This window comes from Calidris pugnax, unplaced genomic scaffold, assembly GCF_001431845.1.
Source record: "Calidris pugnax isolate Ruff unplaced genomic scaffold, ASM143184v1 scaffold215, whole genome shotgun sequence".
Classification (NCBI taxonomy): Eukaryota; Metazoa; Chordata; class Aves; order Charadriiformes; family Scolopacidae; genus Calidris; species Calidris pugnax.
This window is the reverse complement of record NW_015090997.1, coordinates 1,069,112-1,083,448: the sequence shown is the minus strand read 5'-3', so window position 1 is coordinate 1,083,448 and position 14,337 is coordinate 1,069,112. Positions and strand designations below refer to the sequence as shown.

Sequence of the window (14,337 nt, the reverse complement as noted above, 5' to 3'; positions counted from 1 at the left end):
AGGGACTGGAAGGGGCTCTAAGGTCTCCCTGGAGCCTTCTCTTCTCCAGGCTGAACCCCCCCAACTCTCAGCCCCCCCTCCCAGCAGAGGGGCTCCAGCCCTCCCAGCACCCTGGTGGCCCTCCGTTAATCAGCCATTAATGGGCACACTTCATCAGCCCTCGGGGTCACCCTCCAACCTGGCCTTGAACCCCTCCAGGGATGGGGCAGCCACAGCTTCTCTGGGCAACCTGGGCCAGGCTCTCACCACCCTCACACCAAACAAGTTCTTCCCCATATATACCTAAATCTCTCCTTTTTCAGCTTAAAACCCTTCCCCCTCGTCCTATGGCTCCCCTCCCTGATCCAGAGTCCCTCCCCATCTCTCCTGGAGCCCCTTGAGGGACTGGAAGGGGCTCTAAGGTCTCCCTGGAGCCTTCTCTTCTCCAGGCTGAACCCCCCCAACTCTCAGCCCCCCCTCCCAGCAGAGGGGCTCCAGCCCTCCCAGCACCCTGGTGGCCCTCCGTTAATCAGCCATTAATGGGCACACTTCATCAGCCCTCGGGGTCAGGATGGCTGAGGGGAGATGGGCTGGAGGACGATGCTTGGGGACAAAGGGAGCCATGTCCCCCCCAGGCCTCCCCTTGCCCTCTACGTTTCATCTCCTTTATTTTCATGCCACCGTGTTACAGGCAGGAGGGTCCCCAACAGCCGGAGGGTCCCCAATGGCACGAGGGTCCAGCAGCCCCAGCCGCCAGCGAGGCCAGGCTGCTCCCATCCCCCCAGCTCCCTCCTTCCACCATCTCCCGCTAGATACAATATTTAAAACTTTTAATATAAAGGTTAAGTTCATTATTCTCGATCCTGAGAAACATTTCGTCCGTTTACGGAGCTCTCGCTGTAAACAAAGCACCACAGGCACCAAGCCCGCACCCCGGCGTCCCCGGCTCCGGGGCCGGATGGCAGATGAGGAGACGGATGTCCCCACCGGCGTGGGGACAGGGAAGGGTGGCCGGTGGTCCCCTTCCCGTGGCGTTGGAGGGTTCAACCACACGGGACCGGCTCCACGCACAGACCCCCCACACCGCTCTCCTTTGGGAGAGAATTCCCCGGGATGGGAATTGCCCGGATCCAGGTGGGCAGCTCCCAGTTGGAGCGGTACCCGGGGCTCTGCGGGTACACGCACCCCCAGTGAACCTCCACCACACCTCCCCTCTCCTCTCCACCCCGGTGCACGCTACTCATTATTAAAAAAAATTAAAATACAGATATCCCAAAGGAAGAAATACCCCCCCGAAGTGCCCCACCGGTCCTCCCTGCCCCTCCCTCCCCGCGTTGCTCCCTTGACACAAGGTAAACTTAAAAAAGAAGACGCCTGCGGCAGCGCCCGTGGGTGCCCGGTCCTTACGGGCACATCCCGGTGTGGGCAGAGCCGCGGCGGCGGTGCCGTGGGTCCCCAGCCCCAGTGGTGGGACCTCAGAGGGTGCCGTGGCCACGGGATCCCAAGGCAAACCAGCCCATCTTCTCCTGGGCCAGGTCGAGGTCCCGCAGGCGGATGCCGACCTCCCCGAGGAGGATGTTCTCCCAGAAGCCTTCCTCGCTCAGCACGCTCAGGCGCAGCTCCCGCTGCTGCAGGTCCCCCCTGGGGATCCCATCGTAGACCAGCTAGGGGGTAGGATGGGGAAGACCATCAGCCACAGTCCCCCTGGATTCCCCCATCTCCATCTCCATGCCCATACCCATGCTCATCCCCATCCTCATCCCAATCTCCATCGCCATCCTCATCTCCATCGCCATCCTCATCTCCATCGCCATCCTCATCTCCATCTCCACCTCCATCCCCATCCCCATCTCCACCTCCATCCCCATCCCCATCTCCACCTCCATCCCCATCCCCATCTCCACCTCCATCCCCATCCCCATCTCCACCTCCATCCCCATGTCCACCTCCATCCCCATCCCCATCCCCATCCCCATGTCCACCTCCACCTCCACCCCACGTACCATCTCGTTGTAGGTGGGGTTGCAGGTTTTTCGGGCCACTTTGGTTTTCCTCTTAGTGGTTTTTTGGGGGTCAGGCAGCAGGTAGGTCTTGACGTAGGGGTCAGGGTCATTGCCATCCTGCAACACTGGCTGTGGGGCAGAGTAGGGAGCACCCCATAAACACACTGGTGGGGCAGACCCCTGCCCCACTACCACCAGGCACCGCGCACCTACCAGCCCCCGGATGTGCATCACCATGATGAAGAGCTTGTTGTTCTTGTAGGAGATGGAGAGCTTCACCTCCCCGCCGACCTTCCCCAGGGGCCGAGCCCACGTGGCATCTGGAGGAGAGGAGGGGCGCAGGTGGGACAGGAGCCCCCCACCATCACCCCACATGGTGCCAGCACTGCCACCAGCCCCACCACCAGCCCCCCTACCTGCCGGTTTTGGGGTTGGGTTGGTGCCTGCTGCCTTCTCGTCCCGTGGAAGGGGGTGGAAGAAGGTGTAGATGAGGTCGCACTGTGGGGTGAGGAGGTGACGTTATCAGTGACTGTGTCCCCCACCGCTTGGGACTGGTGCACGGTGATGCACCATCATGGTCCATGATGCTTTAGGTGGTGCACTGGCCTCCATGCACTCTCCCACCCAAGCCAACCTCGCTGGTGTCCCCAGCACCGTCCCCACCTCTTGGGAGGCAGCAGCCTCCCTCTGCCCCAGTGAGACCCCCCCCATCTCTGTACCTCTGCCACCTCAGGGGTGGCGTGGATGAGGTGCCAGATGTAGCCGTTCAACTCCTCCTTCCTCCTCTCGGCCACCGCTTCTCCCCGCGACCGCCCGATGACAAACCTGCTGGGGAAGCTGTGGGGACAGACACTCAGCAAAGCCCCAGGGGTGGCGGGGAGCCCCGGGGGTCTGCCAGGGGGACTTCAGGGGTACCTGGGCAGCAGCGAGGAGGGGAAGAGGAGGCGCAGCTTGTTGTGCAGCTCCTGGAACTCCTCGAAGGTGCGCTGCACGAAGACCACCTCGCCCGGGCTCTCCCGCTGCACCTTCACCACGTAGGTCTGCAGAGAGATGGGGATGAGACATGGGATGGGGACCCTGGGGTGCCCCGAGCCCATATGGGGCAGGGGAGGAGAACCTGGACAGAACCACCCGAGTTGTCCCTTCGCCTGTCCCCACTCACATAGCCCTTGTTGGGGTTGAAGACCCTCTCATGGCGGCAGAGGAAGACATCGCGGATCCGGCCGGACGTCTTGATGGTGTGTGTGCGGGGAGCAAAGGAGAGGGTTGGGCGGGCATCGGAGCCCGTGAACTTCATCTGTGCCAGGTTGTGGATGAAGAAGTTGAGCTTGGTGGCCACGCTGCCCAGGCTGGACTCGATCAACCTGCAACAAGGCCACCAGGTGCTCAGCACGGAGGAGCCCGTCAGCATGCCAACCCGGTGGCCATGCCTCCCTCCACGGGCTCCCTCTGTCCTCTCCTGCCCCATCACCCACCCATGTCCTCTACCTGGTGAAGTAGGTGGTGGCATCGGCATCAGAGTCCTGTGGCCTCAGGGCATCGTAGACGTACTTGAGGTCCTCCAGGTCGGAAAGCTCGGGGATGCCACAGGACAGCATCTGGGAGGCAAGGCAGGGGGTGAGGGCAGGCGGTGGCAGAAGGACCCCACTGCTGCATCTGGGGGGGACGGGCATGTGGCCCCCCAGCTCTCACCAGCCCCAGAAGGTTGAGGAAGAGGTGGGTGTGCTTGCGGATGAGGTTGTAGGCTTGGCAGCACAGATCGACGAAGTCATGGAAGCGGCTGGAGGGCTTGTCCCCCCCGTTGATGACATACGCCATGTCCGAGGTGAAGACAAACGGCGCCCGGTCCCTGTACCAGGGAGGGAGGGACACACAGTGACCATGGCTGGGAGTCACCCACCACTGGGATGAGGAGAGAAATTGCCCCACAGGGATGAGCCCAGGCAAGAGGGAAGGAGATGCTGGCAGCACTTCTCACCTCTTGATGTTGCCGAACATCTGTGCATGGCCTAGGAACCTGCCGAAGTCGATGTGAAACATGTGGCCAGTGGTCTTCAGCATGATGTTGTCATTGTGGCGGTCACAGATCCCCAGCACGTAGGTGGCCACGCAGCAGCCGGCGCAGGAGTAGATGAAGTTCTCCACGGCCTGGGAGGAGGGAGGGAGGGATGGAGTCACCAGGTGTGGTGAAAGGTTCAAGATGTTGGGAAGTGAGGGGGACTTATCCCTGGAGAGGGGAGTATGAGGAGCGGGGACCTGGCCAGACTCCTCCTCACCTTCTCGTACTCGTCCTCCTCAGGGTTGTGTTTCTGCAGCCAGTCTGCCAGCGGCCGGTCTTTGAAGGAGCCCGTCACGCCGTGCTCCACCTGGATTTTGCGTAGGGTCTCGGCATTGGGGATCATCTCCACCATACCTGGTAGCCAAGACAGCAGGGTAAGACCCATCCATCCTGCCTGGGGGGCACCAAGACCCCAGACCCCACTTTGCCACCAACCCAGCCGCTCCCCAGCCATCGACGTTGAGTGACAGCCTAGAAAGTCACAGATGGGTTGTTGGAATCAGACCCAAAGGTGCATCAGAGCTACTTTCAGTAGCTCCTCTCTAGCAGAGCCCCAGGACCTCCTGTGCCATCTCCAGCCCAAGACATCACAACCTGGGGCCTGATGCCACTGGGGGACACCCCGATGCCAGGTTACCTCGTCCACGGCCAGTGGAGAAGCAGCGGAAGATGACCATGCGCATGTCCAGCCCCTCCTGCACCCAGATCTTGTTCATGATCCGGATCATCTGCAGCGTCAGCATGTCCTGTCTCAGGTCATCGCCGCACTGCCAGGCACAGCACAGGGGGGAAGAGCCATCAGAGCTGGGGGCAAAGCCGAGCCAGCCCCACGCGGGCTGGGGCCAGCCATGCCAGGGGTTTGGGCATCGCCGGGAGGACGGGCTCACCTTGAAGATGACTCGGATGTTTTCCCCGAGGGGATCAACATTCTGGAAGGAAAGCTTCAGGGGGACGGCGTTGGAGTTGAAATAGGAGCAGTCCTGCCATGGAGAGGAATCATGGAATGGTTGGGGTTGGAAGGGACCTTAAAGACCATCCAGTTCCACCCCCTCCCCTGGGAAGGGACACCTCCCATTAGACCCGGTTGCTCAAAGCTCCATCCAACCTGGTCTTGAACATTACCAGGAAGGTGCAGCCTTGTCAGGGCGAGGCGGGTGCAGGCAAAGGACCCCCCTGACACCCCCAGCCCCAGCACTCACCCGGGGCACGATCCCCTTCACCAGCAGGCTGGGGCTGAGCGGCAGCCGGCACGACCCGTTGGCTTTGAAGAACTGCTTCACGTCCTCCAGCCCCTCACGGAGGATGCCCTGTGGGGTGGGCATGGGATGAGGGGTTGGGTGGTGCTGAGACACAGCCCAGCAACCCCCTGCACCCTTTCCTACCACCCCAGCACCTACCTGGCGAGCGGAGGGGGTGGCATCCCGCACTTGCTGGGCCAGCTTGGCCAACGTGTTGACGAGGAGGCACTGCCGGTCAAACTCCTCCCGCAGCCCCTTCCCGCAGCAGCAGAGCAGGGCCGCCAGCAGGTACTGGTACCGGATGCTGAACTGGGAGTCCTTGAGGCCATCCTTCAGCAGCCTGCTCGGAGCAGGAGCATGGGAGGGTCAGAAAAGCCCCAGGGTCCCCCCCTCACTGCCGCTCCCGGCCCCCCCAAACCCACCAGAAGAAGTAGTGGGTGATCTTCAGGTCGCAGATCGCCCGCTTCATGAGGAAGCGCACCAGCGGGCTGTCCAGGTAGCACTCGTACTTCAGGGCCTGGAGGGGGGACAGTTTTGGGGCATGGGGGGACAGGCATGCACCCCGTGCCACATCCCGGTTCTGGCATGCACCCCATGCCACATCCCAGTCCCACCACGTACCTGGACCAGCTGGGGCAGGTAGTCCAGCAGCTCGGTGTCGGAGATGGAGTCGATCCACTGCACGGCCGTCCTCCTCACCTCCTGGTCTGGGAACCTGCAGCCGGGACAGGTGTCATAGAATCACAGAATGGTCTAGGTTGGAAGAGACCCTTGGGATCATCGAGTCCAACCATCTCCCCTACTCTACAAAGTCCTCCCCTACACCATGTCCCTCAGCACTGCATCTAAACGGCCCTTAAACACAGCCAGGGATGGGGACTCCACCCCCTCCCTGGGCAGCCTGTTCCAATGCCCGACCACTCTTTGTGAAAAATTCCTTCCTAATGTTCAATCTAAACCTCCCCTGTTGGAACTTGAAGCCGTTCCCTCTCGTTCTGTCACTAATTACCTGTGAGAAGAGACCAGCACCAACCTCTCTACAGTGTCCTTTCAAGTAGTTGTAGAGAGTGATGAGGTCTCCCTTCAGCCTCCTCTTCCTCAAACTAAACAGTTCCAGCTCCTTCAACTGCTCCTCAGACGATTTGTTTTCCAGCCCCCTCACCAGCTTCGTTGCCCTCCTCTGCGCTCGCTCCAGCACCTCGAGATCTCTCTTGGATTGAGGTGCCCAAAACTGGACACAACACTCGAGGTGTGGCCTCCCCAGTGCTGAGTACAGGGGCACAATCACCTCCCTACTTCTGCTGGTCACAATATTTATGATACAAGCCAGGATGCCATTGGCTTTCTTGCCCACCTGGGCACACGGCCGGCTCATATTCAGCCCTTTGTCAACTACAACCCCCATGGTGTCATGGGGGACACCATCCTCAGCATCCTGTCCCCCCATGGATTGCCACCACTGCCTTCTCCCTTCCCACACGGGGAGGGCAGCGATGCCAGAGCACGCGTCCCCCTGCCACCCGCAGCCCACCGGTGCCTTACGTGGCATGTAGGAGCCCCAGGGCATCCTGGTGGCTCATGTAGGTCCACTGGCGGAGCAGGGCGTAGATGTCGGGCAAGCAGGCCCACTCCCAGCTGGGCGCACTGGCCAGCAGCATGGGCAGGGCGCCGGGTGAGCCGTGGCAGTAGTACCGCTTCTCCCACAGCCGCTTGCGGTCGGCGTCCATCAGCCTACGGCAGCCAGGGGACAGGGACACGGCTCAGGCTTGGGGCTCGGGAGGGGATGGCATGGATGGGGCTCGGGAGGTTGGCATCCCTCTGCCCCCATCGCCCAGGGTTGTACGGGGACACCGATAAACCCCTCCTGGCTGGCCCCACCCGATGAAAAAGATAGAATCATAGAGTGGTTTGGGTTGGAAGGGACCTCAAAGATCATGGAGTTCCAACCCCCCTGCCCTGGGCAGGGACACCTCCCACCAGACCAGGTTGCTCCAAGCCCCATCCAGCCTGGCCTTGAACCCCTCCAGGGATGGGGCAGCCACAACTTCTCTGGGCAACCTGTTCCAGTGTCTCACCACCCTCAGAGTAAAAGATGGAGGCTGCATCCCCCCAGCTTGGGGCAAGCTCAGCAGGTCCTCAGCGATGCTGCAGGATGCTCCCCCCGTCCCCACGCTGCACCTCCTTCCCCAAGAACCCGAGCACAGGGGTGACCGAGCTGCTGCCAGGGATGGCCCTGGCTGTTCCCCTGCCCCGGGGGACCCCCGAGCCCCCCTGCACCCCCAGCATTTTGCAGGGAGTGTCAGCGCTGTCCTGTGTTCAGATCCCGGCGCAGCTGCCGACACCTGATCCTCCCGTTTATAGCCAGCGCCGGAGGAACCGGAGCAGCTCGGCCATGCCAGGCTGGACGTGGGGCTGGGCAGCTGTCCCTGCCGGGGGGACGTGGCCAGAGAGACCCTCCCCAGAGAGGGGCAGAGAGCAGGAGGGACCCACAACAGGCAGCTGCAGGCAGGCAGCTCTGCCAAAAACCGGGCAAAACTATCCCCAGAGGCAGGGTCAGACCCTCAGATACCCCCTCTATGTGCCATCAGCAGAGTCATCCCGTGGCAGGGGGATGCCATCTCCCCCCCCAGCACTGCCCCGGGGGGGTTGCTTACCAGTAGAGTGATTTTTTTTGCATCGCCTCCCGCAGCTTGCGCTGATCCTCCTCCCCCAGGCTCCCAAACTCGTACTTGGGGCTGAACTCGGCCGCCGTGGGGCTGGTGAACTTCACCTCGAAGGCGGAGGTGGGGAAGTCAATCTGGGGCAGAGGCAGAGGGTGAGCGGGGTCCACACGTGGGGCTCAGGGGGGGTGTGTGTCCCCAGGACCCCCCTGCCACCAGGACGTACCTGCAGGATGACGCTGTCAGGCTGGTTGAAGTTGGGAGCGCTCGACCTGGCTCTGGAGTTGTCCTGGGTCGCCGGCCACAAGCCCAGGAGCTTTCGCCCACAGGTCAGGACCCTGGAGGAGAAGAAGGGGTGAGAGCCTGGCACTGGGGGTGGCTCTGCGGGGGCAGGAGGGTGGCACCACTGCAGCGATGCTGTCCCCAAGGCGCTGGGGACCCTCCTGCCCCACTCTGAGGATGGTGGCACGGTCCCTCCTCACGCCCATGGTGACGGGACACCCCACGTACTGCCTGAAGTTGAAGAGGGGGGTGGTCACCCAGCCCAGGGCCTCGGGGACCCGCCGCTGCTTGTTGGCGTCGGAGGAGCTCCCCGGGGGCGGGATGGGCACGGCGAAGAGCGTGACGCTGAGCAGCGTCTCCCGCGGCAGACGGTTCACCTGGACGGGGAAGCAGATCCTGCAAGAGAGCAGTCCATGCCTCAGCCCTGCTGGGGACGGGCACTGCCAGCACCCTGTGGCACTTGCCAGCCCCCTGCCTTGGGATGCCAAGCATGCCCTGGAAGAGCCCAGCCCATCAGACGCCTTCGCTGCTGGCACCGAGGGTCCCACGTCACGGGCAGACACCCCATGGGAGACAGTGGGGTTTGTGGTTTGGGTACCCCCATCCTCTCCTGGCACCAGGGAGCCTGGCTGCTCTCTGTCCCAGGAAGGTGACCGCAGGCACACTGACCTCGTCCCGTGGCCTGGGGGGCTGCGTGGGACCCCCAGGGCTAAGGCTCCTCTCCGATGCTCCCGGGGAGCCCAGGGTGGCAGCTACATCCCACCCGTGGGTGGGCAGGGGCAGGGGATCACCCCACGGAGGGGACCGGCACCACTCTGCTCCCCGCCGGCTGCTCGGCGCCTGTCCTTGGGGGGCACTGGCACCTTCTAAAATTATCCCATCCCATCCCATCCCCACCTCCCCGGGGCACCGCGAATGCCAGGCATGGCGAGGGCTTGGCACAGCCTCCCTGCCTGCTCCCAGGGCTATTTTTGGAGCAGATCCCCTTTCCTGGGTGCAAACACGCGGAGAGGGCAGGGCTGGCAAAGGGGATGGTGCTATTCCCGGGGATGACACAAGAGATTCCGACACCCGAAAAGCAGGGAGAGGCACAGAGAGGAGCCACTGGAGCAGGGGAGGAGGAGGAAGAGGAGGAAGGAGGGGATGGCACCGGGCACCCCCCATACAGCTGGGGTGCTGCCTTACTGCTGGTCCCATATGATGAGGTGGAAGAGGTATTTGTAGACGTGGGCCTTTCTGGTGAGCAGGGGGCTGCACAGCTCCTTGCCGCCGTGGCTGAGGGAGCAGGAGAGGTAGAAATCTTCGTAGCTGCAAGGGGAGCAGAGGAAACCATGAATTAAGGGTGGGGGATGGAATGTGCTTGGGGCACCCGGGGGGTTCACCCTGCCATGGGGCAAACTCCACCCCAGCGGGGAGGGTTGGATGGATCACAGAATCACAGAATCTTAGTGGTTGGAAGGGACCTCTGAGATCATCGAGTCCAACCACAAAAAACAAAACAAAACAACAAAAAAAAAAAACAAAAAAACCCCCACGTTTCTAGAAATAAGGGTGAGAACACTCTAAGATCCCTCCTTACGATTTGAGATAAACAAGTAAAACAAGAACTTGTGGTCTCTTTTTGCTGTTGTGTCTCTGAGTCTATGAGAACAGAATTGTCCCCTGAATCTTTTGTCAGAAGAGCTGTAGAAGAGCTCCTCTGCTAATCTTAGAAGAAGCTAAGATAAAAACTGGCAGACAGGCAGCTTCTCTGAGTCTTTGAGAGTGTGTGTGTGTGCACTCATATAATTTTCCATGTGAGTGTGTACATACCTTCATATATGTGTGCATGTACATGAACAAGCTTGTGTTTACACAAATTCTTATGGGTCCGGCGGGAACGGGGTTGTGTATCGTCGTGAAGAGGGCGTCCTGTCGTGTGTGGCTGGGGTGGGAGCGGAGTCCCTTCGCGGCCTGTGGATAGGCTGAGGGAAGGGCTAGGGGCTGGGAGGGGTTGGGGTGGGGGGGGGGGGGGGGCGCAGAGCTGGGAGCCCCCCATCACCATATGCCACCGCGCATACCGTCACATGGGGGGGGCTGCCGGGGGGGGCCCTGCCATGTGGCAGGTGCCGAGCGACAATCCGGGGAGGGCTGTGGGGCGCCGGAGGTCAGGGGATGCCGGCATTTCCCAGGCTACGGGCTTTGTTCGGAGCCAGTCACCAGGGGGAATACATTAAGGACAAGGACAAAAGCGAGGGGTCCCCGGCGGGGCGGCTGCTGCTGGCGCCGCTGCCTCGCACGCCCTCCCCACGGCGGGCTCCTGCCGCCCGCCCGGACCCCCGCCGTCCCCCCACGTGGGGCCGAAAGCGGGTACAGGCACCGAGGCACCTAACAAAGGAGCACGCTGCTGATGTGGGGTGAGGGCAGCCCGGCCCCGCGGCACCAGGGCCATCTGTCACATCCCCAGGGGTGGCGGCGAGCCCAGGAGCGATGCTGCAGCTCTGGGGACTGGTGGGGTTGGGATGGGAGGGCACAGCAGAGCCCGTCCCACTCGCTTGCACCCACAGGCTCTGGCATCAGCTGGCTCCGAGCATCCGTCTCTGCCCGTTGAGCACCAGCATCCCCATAATCCTGCCCACTGAGCATCAGCATCCCCATAATCCTACCCACTGAGCATCTGTATCCCCATATTCCTACCCACTGAGCATCAGCATCCCCATATTTCTGCCCATCGAGCACCAGCATCCCCATAATCCTGCTCACTGAGCATCAGCACCCCCATAATCCTACCCACTGAGCATCTGTATCCCCATATTCCTACCCACTGAACATCAGCATCCCCATATTTCTGCCCATCGAGCACCAGCATCCCCATAATCCTGCTCACTGAGCATCAGCACCCCCATAATCCTACCCACTGAGCATCTGTATCCCCATATTCCTGCCCACTGACCACCAGCATCTCCATAATCCTGCCCACTGAGCACCTGTATCCCCATATTCCTGCCCACTGAGCACCAGCATCCCCCCATTCCTGCCCACTGAGCACCAGCATCCTCATATTCCTGCCCATCAAGCACCAGCATCCCCATAATCCTGCCCACTGAGCACCTGTATCCCCATATTCCTGCCCATCGAGCACCAGCATCCCCATAATCCTGCCCAGCAAGCATCAGCATCTCCATAATCCTGCCCACTAAGCACCTGTATCCCCATATTCCTGCCCATCAAGCACCAGCATCCCCATAATCCTGCCCTTCAGGAGTCTTGGGGTGGGTTAGCTCTTATTCCCTCCACACCAGCTGAATATCTGGGACAGGGACACTCTCCTCAGCCACCCAGGAGAGGGACACGGCGTATTTAACCCCAGGACGGTGGTGGCAGCTGCCCTTACCTGGCAGCCCAGGTGATGGGGATGCGGTGGGTGGCGTAGACGGTGAAGGAGAGCGGGCAGGAGAGCAGACGAGCCTCCTGTGCCACCCCGTGCTCCCGGCTCCCGTGCACGGCCGGCTGGAAGTCGGCGTTGAAGGTGCTGCAGTAGAGCTCAACCAGGTCGAGGATGGCGGCCGTCAGGCTCTCCACGATCCTCTCTGGAGGGGAGGCAGGAGAGGGGTGAGTCGGGGGGGCTGTCACCCCCACTGTCCCCTCCCCGTGTCCCCTCCCCGTGTCCCTCTGGGCTGGGGGTCGGGATGCTGAAGGGACCCCAGGGCTGGACACCCCCCCAGCTCCGGGACAAAGTGGGTGAGAGGGAGAATTTCCATTTTTTGCTGAGTTCACGGGGAGGAACAACAGGCCATCGCCTCCAGAAAACCCTCTTTTCTTACCCCGAAGAAGTTTCAAACACATTTTTTGGCCTTAATAATTGAAAGGGGAGGGGTTTGAAGATTAAAAGCACCGAGAACTTGAGCCCAGAAGGGGAGGAGAAGAACAGAAATACCTCGATTTTCCCTCTTGGCCAGAATATTTGGATCCTGTTGAGGAAAAAAAAAAAAAGAAGAAAAAAAAAAAAAGAAAAAAAAGAAAGAAACCACAAAAGCAACATCAGAATCAGCCCTGTGCTGTTTGTGGGGAGCAGCTTGCCAAGCCGGCCGCTTGACGCAACCAGCCCGGGCTCCTCAGCTCCCGGCTATTGAGGAATTTTCCACGTGGTACGGAGGGAGGAAGGGGGGAAAGAAGGCAGATGGGACAATGTGCTTTCCCCCCTCTGAGCATCCCCCACCTGCGGGTCCCGCAGGGAGCAGCCTCATCCCTCACCTTCTGGATTTTGGGCTGCATGCGGGAGGGACAGGGGGGCATCTGGTTGAGGGCGGCCGTGATCTCCTGGGACTCCACGGCAGCCAGGGCGTTGCAGATGGCCATCACCGACTGGATCACCCGTTCTGCCTTCAGCGGGAAGTCTCCCTGGAGGACAGAGTTGGGGGGCTGATGTGGGACCCCCGGGGCAGCCGATGGGGCAGGGGGTGCTCCCCCATCCCCACATGCTGTGGACAAGGAGGTGCACCAGCCCGTGCCTCAGTTTCCCCTCCTTTCATGCCTTTCCCCTCCCCTTAGAGCCTCATAACAAAAAGGGGGAAAGAGTCTGCACCAAACAAGGCAAGGTGGCCCCCAAAATGTCCCCTCCACCCCTTGGTGCTCACCTCGGCTGCCAGGAAAGCATCCACCTCGTTGTGGAAGGTGTCGAAGAGGAGACTCAGGGCCTGCCTGGGGGACAGGGAGCAGAGCTCAGCCCCAGCCAGGTGGGCACCCCAGCACTGGGGGGGGGGAAGTTGTCCAGTCCCACTGTGTGTCCCCCCCCTCCCTACCTGCTGATGGTCTGCTTGATGGGTCTCTCCTGCAGGTGGATGTAGTGGTTGAGGGTGGAGGGGCTCTGGTCGTCGTTGGCCTGGAGATGGAGAGATGCTGAGCCGTAGCTCGGCCACGCACGGGGGCTCCTGCAGCGTGGCCACCCCCACATTTCACTGAATTTCACTGAATTTTTTTTAGAGTTGGAAGGGACCATAGAGATCATCTAGTCCAACTCCCCTGCTGAAGCAGGATTGCCTAGAGCTTGTCAGAGCATGTTACTCAGGAGCATCCAGGTGGGGCTTGAAAATCTCCATGGAAGGGGACTCCACACCCTCCCTGGGCAGCCTCTTCCAGGGCTCTGCCACCCTCACCGTGAAGAAGTTTCTCCTCATATTTGAGTGTTCTGTTCCAACTTGTGCCCGTTGCCCCTCGTCCTCTCACTGGGAACCACTGAAAAGAGTCTGGCTCCCTCCTCCACATTGCCCCCCACCCTGTACCCGGGCACCCACCGTTCGGGCCAGGTCGCTGCGCACCCCCTTCCTCTTCATCAGCTGGAGGCGAATGTCGATGTCGAACTTCCTGCAGTGCTGGATGTACTCGTGGCTGCCCAGTGCGTGTTTGCTGTGGGGACACACACACACACACCCCCACCACACACTGAGCACTCTCCATCCCGTGGAGATGCCCCAAAATTCCACCCGGGACGCCCCCTCCCAACGCCTCGATCCCCAAAGGTCCTAGATTTCTGAAGGTTTGCAAAATTAGAGCATCAATACTGAGGGCGAGTGTTCCTGAAGGTAATCTAATCTTTATTAATAGCGATTAAATTAATTTACAGAATCACAGAATCTTCTGGTTGGAAGGGACCTTAAAGATCATCTTGTCCAACCATCAACCTAACTGACAAAAATAGACACCCAACCCATAGTTGTTTCCTTCCATACTTTAGGATACTGGGACATGTAACTTCTTTATCTGCAGACTCCCAAGAAGTTAAGTGCTCACTTAGATGATTTAGCAACCTTGTATTACAGGCAAGAAGAGCAGCAGAGCCTTTAGAATCCGTGTCTCACGATAGGGAAAATAGAAACCAAGTTGGGGATGATTTTCCCCGAGACCTAGCCCTCCAAAAACGAATACTCAGGACATTTCAGACGGAGATCAGCCCTGCTCCATCCCAGCAGCACGGCTGGGGCCAGGCAGGCTCAGCTGGGGCTCACCCGCAGCCACCTCCCCTGCGAAAACGGACGTTCGTGGCAGTTTGCTCTAGGAAACTCAAAGAATAAGCTATTGTTTTCCCCTCCTTCCCCCGCGCCCCCCCCCCCACCCTCCGGCTCCCCCCCAAAAGCCCT

The 14,337-nt window shown here is 60.6% G+C and overlaps 2 protein-coding genes across 3 annotated transcripts in view; both read right to left on the bottom strand.

The window, feature by feature from the left end:
* Window positions 1-1,223, bottom strand: part of PPP1R15B (protein phosphatase 1 regulatory subunit 15B) — a 7,123-nt gene extending 5,900 nt beyond the window's left edge. Inside the window, exon 1 of the mRNA XM_014955408.1 lies at window positions 1,038-1,223. Within this exon, the coding sequence (XP_014810894.1) occupies window positions 1,038-1,223 (186 nt within the window). The remainder of the gene's footprint in view (window positions 1-1,037) is intronic.
* Window positions 1,224-1,283: 60 nt separating this feature from the next.
* PIK3C2B (phosphatidylinositol-4-phosphate 3-kinase catalytic subunit type 2 beta) overlaps window positions 1,284-14,337 on the bottom strand; it is a 20,676-nt gene continuing 7,622 nt past the window's right edge. The window contains exons 5-32 of one of the 2 annotated variants that reach the window (XM_014955474.1): window positions 13,495-13,606; window positions 13,003-13,082; window positions 12,838-12,901; window positions 12,455-12,601; window positions 12,138-12,171; window positions 11,595-11,790; window positions 9,407-9,529; window positions 8,450-8,617; window positions 8,166-8,277; window positions 7,934-8,076; window positions 6,822-7,010; window positions 5,901-5,994; window positions 5,702-5,796; window positions 5,439-5,619; window positions 5,241-5,348; window positions 4,929-5,021; window positions 4,679-4,808; window positions 4,259-4,395; window positions 3,961-4,130; window positions 3,675-3,831; window positions 3,471-3,580; window positions 3,145-3,346; window positions 2,898-3,022; window positions 2,702-2,819; window positions 2,399-2,480; window positions 2,196-2,302; window positions 1,983-2,111; window positions 1,284-1,643 (exon numbers count right to left, since the gene is read on the bottom strand). In XM_014955474.1, coding sequence (XP_014810960.1) covers window positions 1,455-1,643; window positions 1,983-2,111; window positions 2,196-2,302; window positions 2,399-2,480; window positions 2,702-2,819; window positions 2,898-3,022; window positions 3,145-3,346; window positions 3,471-3,580; window positions 3,675-3,831; window positions 3,961-4,130; window positions 4,259-4,395; window positions 4,679-4,808; window positions 4,929-5,021; window positions 5,241-5,348; window positions 5,439-5,619; window positions 5,702-5,796; window positions 5,901-5,994; window positions 6,822-7,010; window positions 7,934-8,076; window positions 8,166-8,277; window positions 8,450-8,617; window positions 9,407-9,529; window positions 11,595-11,790; window positions 12,138-12,171; window positions 12,455-12,601; window positions 12,838-12,901; window positions 13,003-13,082; window positions 13,495-13,606 — 3,595 coding nt within the window. In that variant the 3' untranslated portion in view covers window positions 1,284-1,454. Of the gene's footprint in view, window positions 1,644-1,982; window positions 2,481-2,701; window positions 2,820-2,897; window positions 3,023-3,144; window positions 3,347-3,470; window positions 3,581-3,674; window positions 3,832-3,960; window positions 4,131-4,258; window positions 4,396-4,678; window positions 4,809-4,928; window positions 5,022-5,240; window positions 5,349-5,438; window positions 5,620-5,701; window positions 5,797-5,900; window positions 5,995-6,821; window positions 7,011-7,933; window positions 8,077-8,165; window positions 8,278-8,449; window positions 8,618-9,406; window positions 9,530-11,594; window positions 11,791-12,137; window positions 12,172-12,454; window positions 12,602-12,837; window positions 12,902-13,002; window positions 13,083-13,494; window positions 13,607-14,337 lie in introns of both variants that reach the window. The other variant, XM_014955473.1, reaches the window with a different exon arrangement.